The sequence below is a fragment of the Melospiza melodia genome, chromosome 1 (genome assembly GCF_035770615.1).
Source record: "Melospiza melodia melodia isolate bMelMel2 chromosome 1, bMelMel2.pri, whole genome shotgun sequence".
NCBI classification, from domain to species: domain Eukaryota; kingdom Metazoa; phylum Chordata; class Aves; order Passeriformes; family Passerellidae; genus Melospiza; species Melospiza melodia.
This window is the reverse complement of record NC_086194.1, coordinates 29,595,196-29,607,779: the sequence shown is the minus strand read 5'-3', so window position 1 is coordinate 29,607,779 and position 12,584 is coordinate 29,595,196. Positions and strand designations below refer to the sequence as shown.

At 37.3% G+C, this 12,584-nt stretch overlaps 1 protein-coding gene across 2 annotated transcripts in view; it reads left to right on the top strand.

The window, feature by feature from the left end:
• The window catches only part of AGMO (alkylglycerol monooxygenase), a 186,099-nt gene that overhangs the window by 66,211 nt on the left and 107,304 nt on the right, over positions 1-12,584 (top strand). For both annotated transcript variants that reach the window (XM_063152398.1, XM_063152389.1), the window contains exon 4: positions 10,709-10,812. In XM_063152398.1, coding sequence (XP_063008468.1) covers positions 10,709-10,812 — 104 coding nt within the window. The remainder of the gene's footprint in view (positions 1-10,708; positions 10,813-12,584) is intronic.

Genomic DNA, 12,584 nt, shown 5'->3' with positions numbered 1-12,584 from the left:
TTCTTAAAGGCTGTTTCATGCCTTTTGGTTAAATTTGAGAATGTTGCCAGTGCCTGTATCCCTGTGGATGACTTCAATGTTAAGACCTTTTTGTATAGTCCTAATTTAGGCTCATGTCTGCTCCCTGCTGAAGAGACAGGACAGGGAGCGATGGGAGACAAAACCTTGAAGATAGCATTCTGGTGCTAGAGGCATCCTCTTGATAATCCCAGCTGACACACTTAGGAGTGCACTCTACCAAGCAGATCCCAGCTTGATGGAGTATGGAGGCAAATTTGTACCTTTCTTCTTCACATTTAAATTGAGGCAGCCTGCTTTGACTATTAACTGTGTTCTGCTCTCTTTATCTAAACTATTTAAATGGATTCCATGTCCTTCTTGTTAGAATGGTAAATGAAAAAGGCTATTTAAGTCTTAGCATGCTTAATAGTGTCCAGAGCATCCATTACAGATGCAGCCATAGGTAATTACGTGATGGATACAGAGGATTTGTGGTCAACTATATGGTCTGAGGAAAGGGAGCATAAAATAAGTACTGACAATACTGGTCCAAATGTAGTTTGTGGAAGGACAAGTCTCTTAGCACACATCACATATGCTATAAATGAGGTGGATGAAGTTCCAAATACAATGGAATTGCCACTGCTTAATAAGCACAAGGCTTTCCCAATATGTCTGTAAATTTCTGTAGAATTTTTTGCAAATCTAGTCTGCATTTCCACACATCTGTCATTCAGGAGCTTAGCTGAAGAAGTAATTTAAAACACTTTGGAAGAGATTGGAAGAGAAAAGTGGAGAGCCAATTCCTTTTTTTATACCAGAATAAATTGACTTACCAGTTAATTCTTACTGTATCTAGTTTGAAAAAATGACCAACCAAATAAATGAATGCAGGAATTCAGCCTAAAAGGTAAAGGATACATGAAGGGGCCATGGATATTTCCTTTGAAAAAGTATGTTTATGTTTATGCTTTTAGGTTGGAAGACTTGAAATCATTCCAGTTCTTCCTTTTTTTTTTCTTTTTTTCACCCTTGAGTGTGTATTTCCCTAGCATTTTTTGAATATATTGTTCTGAGGGGCAAAAAAAGTGAGTTTAATGTGTCTCAGTTACTATCAGTTATTGTTTTCTTCCTAATATCCTCCAGCTTTATGTTGCTTTAACGTATGCACATTCAGAGTTTTGAACATTGTGGGAAAAGGTTTCACTGGTATCCATTCTTGCCATTAAAGTGCTTCCCTTCTGAATATTGCCTGCCAAAGTATGTGGTATCCTGCAGAGCAAGAGGATGAGGACATAGATTGCAATGAAGCTGAACAGTTTGCACTTCCTAACAGTGACACCAGACATCAATCTTTTGTAAAGACAGCCCAGAATACCGGAGGAGAACTCTCAAACCCACTCCCCCACACTAAAAAACAAAAGGAGAATTATCTCTTTTTTCTTTCCCCATTTCATTTCAGCAATTTCCTTCTAAGATCTTCCAAGATGAATATGTTCTCAAATTGCATAAGCTGACATTTCAGTGGCTGAGACTCTTTTGGGGAAAGAAAAAAAAAATGGAAAGACTTGAAGTAAAACTTGAGTTTTAGATTTTTTAAAGTAATTTCTCTTTTTCCTTTTAAAGTTTTATTTAATTTAGTCTCAGTTCTCTTTTTATCATCAGGCTAATGAATACAGTGCTAATTCTCTTACAGTTAATGCACTTCACACGTTCATGCCACAGTTTGACCTCAGTATTCAGTAACACTAAGTTACACAGGTTGGCAAATGCTCAGAATTAAAGACTGCCAGGGCTGTCATTGCCCATACTGGGGGAAGCTTAAGTCAAGTCTGCAGCTTGTATAAAGTGGCACAGACTTATAGAAGTCATTTTGAAACAGCTGCTTGGGATCTTCTTTCCACAGAAATTTGTTACAGGTTTTATTTTAATGCATAAGTGTAATTTCACAACACGATGATTTAGGGTTGTGAAATTCATGAGCCATATTCTCCTCTTTGTAGTAAAAAAGGAGCAGAAAACAAAGTGCTACAAAAAGTTTCTACATCAATGAATTTCAGAAGTTAAAATATGGTGTGTCACTCAGTCAGGAGGCTGCGAGGTGTAAGGTGGATAAACCTTGTTATAACCAGGAGAAACCTTCACTGAATAAAGGGTATTTGTAAAAAATTGAGGCCAGTATTTGTGGAAAATGCTTGATAGGGCTTGGGACTGGGTTCTCAAAGAGGATTTCATGCTATAATCTGGTTATCCTTGAAAGTGCCATGGCACCATTTTTTTCTTTTTTTTTTTAAACAAATCAGAGCTGTTTTAACACTTTTACACGTTAAAGAATCTGTTATGAAGTCCTTAACAACCGAAAAACAGAATACCTGAATCGAGCTTTTATATACATGTGAAAGAGACAAGTGAAAGTGCAACAGCTACTGCCATCATGGTTCCTGACGGTGTAGAGACTCCTGTCTTTACAGAGGATTGTCCAGAGCTCAGGGAAACAAAGCTTTGACCAGCTGCAGAGCTGCTCCAGACAAGAGCACTTGAAAATTGGCTTCAGGAAGGTGTGGGGAACAGGCTGGTCAGGCAAGTTGTTGTAGCAGAATTTTTGTGAGACCTACTGTGGACTGAAAGACTTGGCAAATGTTCCACTATTTTCAGAGTAAACTTATATGGACAGTACTAAGACATAATCCCTATTGTATTTTTCTTAATTTTTTAATGTTTCCTATTTGTCTTTGTGGAAATGTCCAAATCCAGCAATTGCGTGCTAAAATTGCTTTGAATCCTTTATCTTCTCAGTATCTTTTCACACAAAGGAATGCTGTTCATTTTCTGTTAGAATTATGAGTGAAGTCAGATATTGAGTCACTGTTACTTATTTCTGAATCTTACCTGATAGCCTTTATTCCTTTGTAGCTTTTCATGGTGTATGTAGAAACAGACTGTTCAGTTCCTTGAAACTGTATGAAAAGCTCATGGGCCATGAGTTAACACTGTCCTAATGTAATAACTGAGATTTTTACTCTGATTTCCATGGATATAACAATGCTGCAAGAAGTTTGACTCATGTAGCTGAGTTTCCAAGAGAACTGCTCCTACTTGTTTCAAGAGACTGATTCATTGGGTGTGCTGTGGCTTTTTCTAGCCTTCCTGTTGATGTCCCATGCTTATGAGGATGCCAGGAAATAACATGAGGCGCGTATGGGTTGAGAGGACCATTATTTTTGACCTGGTGAGCCTCTGCTTTCCTAACCACATGATCTTTTAAATATTTTACAGATTCAGAAGCATATCTGGGTATAATTCACAGTCCCCTGGATTCTTGCTAGAAGGGGATAGGATCTGGCCTGTTGTTTATTCTGGGTAGCATGTGTAATACTTTGGCTTATCTTGATTCTTCCCACGTTTCCCCAGACCATTCTGCATCTTAAGTTTTGCAGATCTTATTGTGGACTTTTTTGTGTGGGAGCAGATTTGTGTTTTCAACTGGTATGGCAGCAGATCAAGCAGGAGGTTTTGGCTTGTGCATACATTCTGGAGGCAGGTTTTGTGGAAGGTTGCTTGAATTTTTGGCTTACAAACCATGAGAGTATATACCATGTATTACTTGATTACAAGTTAGCCCACTCACTAAATACTTTGCTGACCACATACAGTAACATAAGAAGAAGGCTGAAAAACAGATAATCTGACTAAAGCTCAGAAAGAGCACATCTCACATCCCAGAAGGATCAGATGCTGAACACCAAGTGAAATTTACTAATTAAACTGTTGAATTGTGATTGTACAGACCACAGGGTGTTTCTTGGTAGCATAATGTTCTTTTGATACTGGCTTTGTGACAGGTTGTATGATTGCCTGTCCTGGCATTACCTGGATAGAACAACGTGCATTTCATTGCAAAATGACCAAGGAGGACTAGGTAATACTGAGGGTGAAAAAATGCTTTTGAGTTGTTCCCCCTTGTTCTGACACACCAACTTCATGAGCAATGGCTGACATTTTAAACAGTGGTGGAACTCCTACTTTCTAAAGGCTGAGAACTGCTCTGGGTCAGGAACATGCACAGATAGGTGCTTCTCAAGAAGAATGAGAAAAAGAGAAAGGTTAAGAAAATTGTTTGAAGGTCTATAGTAAATCAAATCTAGTTCACCACTTGAACTCAGGTCTCCTTACAGCCAGTCTTTGGTTTACAAATGTGATAATCTTGAGAATAAAAACTGCTGAAACTCACTGTAGCCAGGGCCACAATTTAAGAAAAATGTGTCTTATTAAAAAAAAAAAAAAACAAAAACAAAAACCAAAAAAAACCCCAAAACAAACAAAAAAAAAGTGTACATTTCCCTGTATACATGCTTCCTGGTGTGTGGTATATAACAGAGCCTTCCAGATAAATTCCTTGGATCCAGTTCTGTTCTCATTAAACCCGCACAGCTCTGTGCTAACACTAACGTAACCGAGGAAAGAATTTTTCCTATAAGAATTATATTTCTAATAAGCAGGAAGCAGAGCTTTTTGGCAAAATCAGTTATCCTGCAACTCTGCCTGAAGAATACTAAAACAAAAAACATAAAGCAAAATTGGCTCAGAAGAGTCACAAAATAGGGGCTACACCATAACAGACTAAACAGAAGAGTTCCACCACAGTTCATACCTTCTTCTGTTGTGGAGATGATAGCTAATCTGTTAGATTCTGGTTTTATGTGAGGTGGATCCCAAATAGGTCCCACAATACAGGCTTTTTGGCAACTTTCATTAAAATAAATCCAGTAATTGTCCTTTCCAGTAACAAAATTTAAGTGGTACTGTATTGCAGGGGTTGCTTGTCCAATGCAAGTGTAGAATCAGAGAGGGAATAAGATTCTGTGAAAAAGCTCTGCATGAGAAGGGATTTATTCAATTTCTTAAAAAGCAGCAATAGTACACTAAATTGGGAAGAGCTGTTGGGTCCCTTCAAGGCAGAGGCCCTGCAGCAATATCTTGCCAAATTAAAGGTCTGGATGATCATCAGCTACAGGAAGTTTAACAAAGACAAGTAGTGAATTCTATACCTGGACCAGAACAGCCCTGGATGTACAGACAGACTGGGAAATGAGAACCTGGAGGGGAGGGCCAAAGAAAGGGACCTGGGGGTCGTGGTTGATGTCAGGTTGAACACGAGCCAGCAGTGCCCTGGCAGCCAGGAGGGCCAACCCTGTCCTGAGGGGCATCAGGCACAGCATGGCCAGCTGGGCAAGGGAGGGGATTGTCCTGCTCTGCTCTGAGCTGGGACAGCCTCACCTCGAGTGCTGGGGGCAGTTTTGGGTACCACAGTATAAAAAAGACATTGAACTGCTAGAGAGTGTCCAAAGGAGGGCAACAAAGACGGTGAAGGGCCTTGAGGGGAAGCCTTGTGAGGAGCAGCTGGGGGCACTTGGTCTGTTCAGCCTGGGGAAGAGGTGACTGCGAGGAGACCTCACTGCAGTTATAACATCCTGTGAGGGGAAGTGGAGAAGCAGACACCAATCTCCTCTTTTTGGTGAGCAGTCATGAGGCATCAGGGAAGGTTTAGGTTAGATATCAGGAAAAGGTTCTTCTCCCAGAGGGTGGCCAGGCAGTGGAACAGGCTCCCCAGGAAAGTGGTCAGAGCACCAAGCCTGACAGAGTTCAAGAAGTGTTTCAGCAATGCTCTCAGACATATGGAGTGATTTCTTGGCACTGTCCTGTGCTGGGCCAGGAGTTGGACTTGACAATCCTTGTAGGTCCCTTCCGACTCAGCATATTCTATGATTCTATGGTTCTATGAACACATCAATTTGGAGAAGGCACTAAGGTAGTGAGTAATCAAACAGTTGAGGGTTTTTGGGAATCAGAAAATGTAATAGTTTAGCAAATAAATTATTTAAATGCTATGTATTTTCCTGTCTTTTATCTTTTTAGGTTGGATTGAAATGCATAGAAAGGAGGTGACTGACATTTCTACCTTCCAGGCCGTTTTTCTTTCCTCAGTCATCCTGGGCTTTCTACTAATTCTGACTAGAGAGAAGTAGACCCAGGAGAGGATCCCTTTGTGATTGCTTGTAGGTGAACACAGCACAGAGTATCTACCTCTGAAGCCCTGTGGGTTTAGGAACAGCAGATTCCATACTGGGGTCAATTGGGGCCATGACATCTTCTAAAAGATGGCTAGCATAGCAAAACTGAAGGCTCTGTTTAAATTTAAGTAGGTGCTGAAGGGAAACTTTCACCTGTTCTCCTAGCTACAGTCAGTGTTAACTATGAGAGAAAACAAACTTTAAGTGACTCATCAGCTGTATTTTTTCCATATTACTTAAGATCCAGGTCTTATAAAGCTTGTATGCATATTTTAATTAAAAGTTAATTTCTAATATTTTATAAAAAAGAGGCATCAAATCTTTACCATTTCACTGATTCTGAGGATGTCATAAAATGGCTGTTTCCATTGAAATCACTCCTTAAAATGACTATAGGTTTTTATTGGCATACATGTTTTCTTCTGTTCTTAACCAAAATGTGTTGAGTTATGAAAATTACTTAAAATTACTGGCATTAACTGTATTATGTGTTCTTCAAGAGGAATCTTATGTGCACAATGAATGTTTCCTACTACTAAAAAAAATACTTCAGAAGTAATAAAATATGGCCCAGACATTGGATCTGTCTTAGGGTTTAACAGAATGGAATTTGATTAGTAATGAAATATTATTTTTAAATTAAAAAATTAGGCCTAAGTCAAATCATTGGTCACCTTACCAATATGATCTTGAAAGTGTGTGAAACATTACATTTTATGAATTAATTAGGAGGACGAAGGAATGGAGAAGAACAAAAGAATGATAACATGAATAATCTTTCTTCATTTTGGAAAATCCAGAAAAGAAGATAAATGGGACTGCTGAAAAAAGCCTGGCTTCTGCTTCTTGTTAGCCAGTGCTTCATTGCTGTTACAAGGCTACTAGTAAGTTCCTTCAAAGCCTGTGCTTCTCCATGCTGGTTCCCTCAGCCTCTGATTTTTTTTTCTTCTAATAACAGAATTTGTACATTGAACTAATGCTAAAATGAGAAATCTTCATTTTCTTTTGGAATAAATTTTAGGATACAAATCTCTCAGCTGCTTGGAGCCCACTGATTTTAGCAGGCGTCATTCTGAGATGGTGTCAAGGACGCTTAAAGGTCTAGAATGAAAACTGAGGGCCAAATCATAACCTGTCCTTCATTCAGCAGTTTCTGTGTAGCAGCAATTTTCCTTTGTCACCTAGCTACATGGCATCATTTATTCTCTGTTGGGATTACATGCTGATTCTTTAAATTGTGTGATGGATGGAAATATTAATTGATTCAGTAGATGTCGGTAATAATAGTAGTAATAATAATAGTAATAAATTCAACAACTTAAGTACCAGTTAATTCAAGTACCAATTTTTGGTACTCCAGTACCAAAATGCAGTTGCCCTGTTGTTCCCCAGATGAGAATATTTCATCATGTCTCCATCCATTCACAGGAAACTGGGGAAAGCCACAACAGGAAAGGAGGCCCTTGCTGTCCTGGGTTTTAACTTGTATAACTTTCCTCACAACTACATGAAAAGGAAATGCTACCTTTATCTTCACTGACAGGTAGTTCTTCATAATAGCAGCAGATGTAGAGGTCTTCTGAGACCCAAGTGAGTCTCAGGAACTTAAAGCTGGTCCTGCTGTGAGCAGGAGGTTGGACTAGAGACCTTTGGTGATTCTGTCCCACCTGAATTACCCTATGATTCCATGAGGTTCAGTCTCCTCAATGAAAGATAGGGGGTTGTGTATAGTGTATTGAAGCTACCTATTTTTTAAATTGTATTTAACAATCACATTTGAATTATGAAACATCAAAAATTCCATTAGAACACTGTCTCAGTGGCTTCTCCAATTCCATCGCGTACTTTTTTCCTGTGGCTTCACAGTAGGATTTGATAATTTTATAAAATGCAGTAACACTTCCTGTTTTCTTCATGACTTTTTTTAATCTGTGTTGGTATTGGCTCAACCTTGCTTTCTTTATTGATCATTATGTAATAATACATAAGAGAAAATCTGTGTGAAAGAGTCTTTTATAATTTTATCCCCATTCAAATAATTTTTTCATTTTCTTTTAAGTTATCATCATTAGAAATGAAAAAGTGAAACCACGAGTCTTCTGTATAGACATGCCATTTCATTTCTCTTGCGGGCAGTTGGTGAGCAGTCAGCTTTATTCCATGAAGAATGCTCGGTCTGTTTCTTAGATTTGAGAGATGTCTTTTTGGCATTATGGTTGTAATATTTTTAATATACTAATGGTTACAAACTGAGTTTTGGGGTGATCTATTTCACCCATTCATATTATTCTTCTGCTTCAAATAAGTTCTTGATGATCAGTTTCTTCAGATTAATGTTAATACATTTTTTTCCAATTGAGTCTGCCTATTTCTCAAAGGAATTTAATGTAGTCTGTGCCATTGGTGTCATCAACAATAGGATTAAGTAGTAGGATTTAATTTACTGACCTATAAAAGAACTCAGAAATAGCTGTAGCAGTTAAATTACTTGTGGAAGAATTGTTTGTTTGTCTCCCCAATATTCCTGTGGTGCATTTTTGAATGATAGATCATTTAAGCTGGCTTGCACATCTGAATAACTGACATTTTACCAATATTTGGTTACCTTATTCCATATACTTGTTAGTGTAAGGGGCAGTTTAACTGAAAAATGAATCCTAATAAAACGCCTTTTTAGTAATTCGTTTTGAAAACCATTTGACCTTAACTACAATGAAAGTAGACTGTAAAAATCATCATAGATTCCCTTCCATGAACTTTTCATAATGCTGAAAAATGACTGAGGGAAAGAAGAAAGATCCAGTTACTGTACCCTGTTTGCACAGCTGTACTTCATTGAGTGGAGGCTTGTGTTACACACAGTTTGTGATAGGAAGTAAATGCTTTTAAAACAACTAAGGAGACAGGTCTTTAACCTCCACCTTTTCAATGCTTTTTTCACTCATTTAGCTTCTGTCGAGGTCTTGAGAAACATTTCAAACACAAATTATTATTGAATACTGAAGCTCACCTGAATAATTCATTTCCTGGTTTGTTTGTTAGGCAGAGATGCATTGAGATGAGATTGGTTGGTTTTTTTGTTTTTGTGTTTTTTTTTTTTTTTTGAGAGACATCGCTAATTATTGATATAGTGAACACTTGTTCCTTCAGGAACAAATGCATTTAAAGAAGAAAGAATTCTTAGACTCAGTGTCAAGTGTTATTTGATAGTTGAAATTACACATTTGTTTCAGCAATTTTAAGTATTTTTAAGGCCCTAAAGATAATTTTTAAATTATTTTGTGATATTAATTATTGAATTGTCAAAATTAATTAGATTTAAAACTCCTAGTTGCTAGCATGCAAGACTGTTACCTCCTGTTATAAGAGTCCCCTAAATGGTAAAGGTACGTTCAGATTCATTAAGAGGATTTTTTTTTACTTACTTTACACTAGAAGTATGTGTTAATCACCAGACCTAAACTATTTGATGTAAACTTGATTGCAAACAATTACAGGACTTTAGACAGCCATTATAAAATAGTTTTCTGAATGTGATTCTAATGTCTGCCAGAGGCACTTCTCTAATGGCTCTGGTGAAACCAGGTCAGTGGCGATGGGGGTGTGCAGCTGGCAGACAGCCACTCAACTTTTAATTTCTGTAATCGGCTGAGGCTTTTGTGTAATACTTCATCCCTTGAAGTACATGAGACCTTAAATTAAGAATTATGATAAATAGGCATTATTTGGGCTCCATTGACTGCATACTTTTTTGTTTTTTCTGTAATTAAGGTAATCCTTATAGCTGATGGCCATGACTATTTCTGTTTTAATATCCCACTGCACACTGGCCAGATACAGTGCAGACAGGCTACCCCGGTCTGCACTTGTGTGAGAAAATGCCTTGAAATATAATCAGGATTTTGAAGTGTTCTTCATTTCAGTGCATTAGAGGTATCATGCCTTTGAAGGACGTGGCTGACACTGATTTTGCCCATATTCCAGCATTTTTTTTAACTGTAACAATAGAGGCACTGCTCTTCTTTGGCTGTGTCAAGGCTTCCCAGCAAGCATCAGTTTGTTTTTTCCATTTGTCACTAGTGGGCAGGCAGTGGCTGTGTTTTGTGGTTTGTGGCACAAGTGGGTTGAAGATTCACACATTCCAGAAAAATGTAAGCATAAAAGTTGGCACCAGTTAAGTTGTTTAAATTTGATACATACAATTTTTGGAACACTTTGTGTGCCCTTCTAGTCTTTAAATATATCAAGTTCAAGCATGAGTGCGTCCTCAGTATTTGTCCCTCTCAATCCCATACAGAGCTCCAACTGACTCATGTTACCAGAAGTCGGATGAGGCTTTCTGGCTGTTTAATTCTCATCTCACACATCCTTCTGCTCTTCCAGCAATGATTTTAATTCCTGCTACAGCCTCTCCTTACTTCAGCATGAAATTTACACTGACTTGTGTGCACTGACAGACATGTAACCCTGCCTACACAAACTCAGCTTTGAGCATTAGGTTTTATTATTTTATGTTAATGTAAAATAGCAAAGTGTAAATTGGAGGATTAGTTGCTTCTAGCTTAAGAAAAAAGGGCCTTGCGAAACAAATGTTTCTTCTCTGGCACAAACCTCATTAGAAATTTTGTGTTTTGCAGAGGTTAATATACTGTGGGCTGCACACCAAGTACACCATAGTTCAGAAGATTACAACTTATTCACAGCCTTGAGACAATCTGTACTGCAGAAATACACCTCCTGGGTAAGTTGCAAAAGATTTGACAAACAATATCAACAAGTTTTAGTAAAAGTTAAAGCATAGCATTTATTTTCCTTCAAAGAAAAACATAATTTTTAAAAAGATATTTGACACTGAAGGCACAGAAGATGAAACAGAAGAATCTGATAATCATAAGGTTTAAAATATGTTCACTAATGTTGTACAGCAAACATGAAAATAGCAACAAAAGTTAAAGAAGGCTAATTATATAATCCTGCATTTATATTTTCATAACTTTTTGAGTAGAATGGAGAATTTTCATTCAGTTATTCATACATGAATACAGAAAAAAGCGGAGTATAATTCAGCTATTTCAGAATATGTCTGTCTAGCTAAAAGGAGCAGGGACAGAAATAATCATTAAAATTTGCTTTGGACATGCATATGATTTATTTGTCTCTGCTCATTCATGTCATATCGGTACCCTTGTAGGTAAGAACAGTATGTTACTTAGCATTATTTCAGATAAAATTAATTTGAAATCGTGAGCTGTGTACATATTCAGTATTTATGTACAGATTTTAAAAATTATATTTCCAAATGCATTCAGAAATGTAACAATATTTAGGGTTTAGGTCTGCACCCAGGGTAACTGCTGATTTCCTAAGTTGAGCCCTCATGTTCTCTTTTGACTGTTTTGGGTTTTTTTAATCAGATTGTAGTTTGTCTGGTTGTGTATTCTTCAAAATTAATAACTTCAACATTTAATTTCCAGAGTTAGAGTTCAAAAGGGATATTAAATGTATTTACATATATAAATACATACATATAATTATATAATTATATGTATTCTCCAGTGAGGTATAATATGGGTGGTGAAGGAAACCCACAGTCCTTTGGCAATCTTTCTATCCAGCCTGTGAGCAAATGACTCAAAGTCAAGAGAGTGTGCTCACCCTTGGAAATCCCGTGTAACTCCATTAACTTGGGTAAAGTGGATTTGTGCTTATGTAACTGAACATGGACTTAGTCTCTTGTTCATAACTGTCTTAAGTGCATGACATTAAATTAGTTAAAGTGCTACATTCCAGGGAAATTTTCTTCTGAAAATCATGAAGGAGTACTATTTCTTAGATCTTTTTCTTAATGTCTTCTATATAAATTCTTGTTGTTTATTTATTAAGAAAATAATCATGTGATGTTAGCAAGATTACCTAGAATTTAAATTACTGTAATGAACAATAGCGGAAGGGATGTCTGTGACAACCCTGCTTCCTCTGTAAATACTGCTATGTTAAAGATTTAACCTTTGCCCATTTACCCATCGGGACCATATGTGCAAATGCTTAACAAAAACAATAATTCAAAAAAGACAAAAAGCCTGTGTGTACATATGGGTGTACATATGAGAACTTTGTCTGATGGCATGATTTTGAGGATGATACTTCAGAGAGCATAAAATACTCTGAAGACCAAGATGTTTGGCCACCTTGGATTCCAAAGACCATCCTCAGGACCACACTGATATCACTTGGCAAATAATATGTGTGCATTTAAAATTCATATGCTTTGTGCAAAGGGAAATGAATCTAGGAATACATGGTACTTTTGTGTGCCAGGTTTTTTTCACCAAGTATTTGATATTAACCAAAACATATGGTTAATGTAAATACTGTTTTGCCTCCTCCCTGAACTTTTCAGACATACTCCAGTTTTCTTTCTGCAACGCCTTATTGTGCATGATCACAATTCTTGCTAACTCTTACAGAACTGCTATTTTTTTGCACTGACAGTTTTGTCCAGAACCATGGATG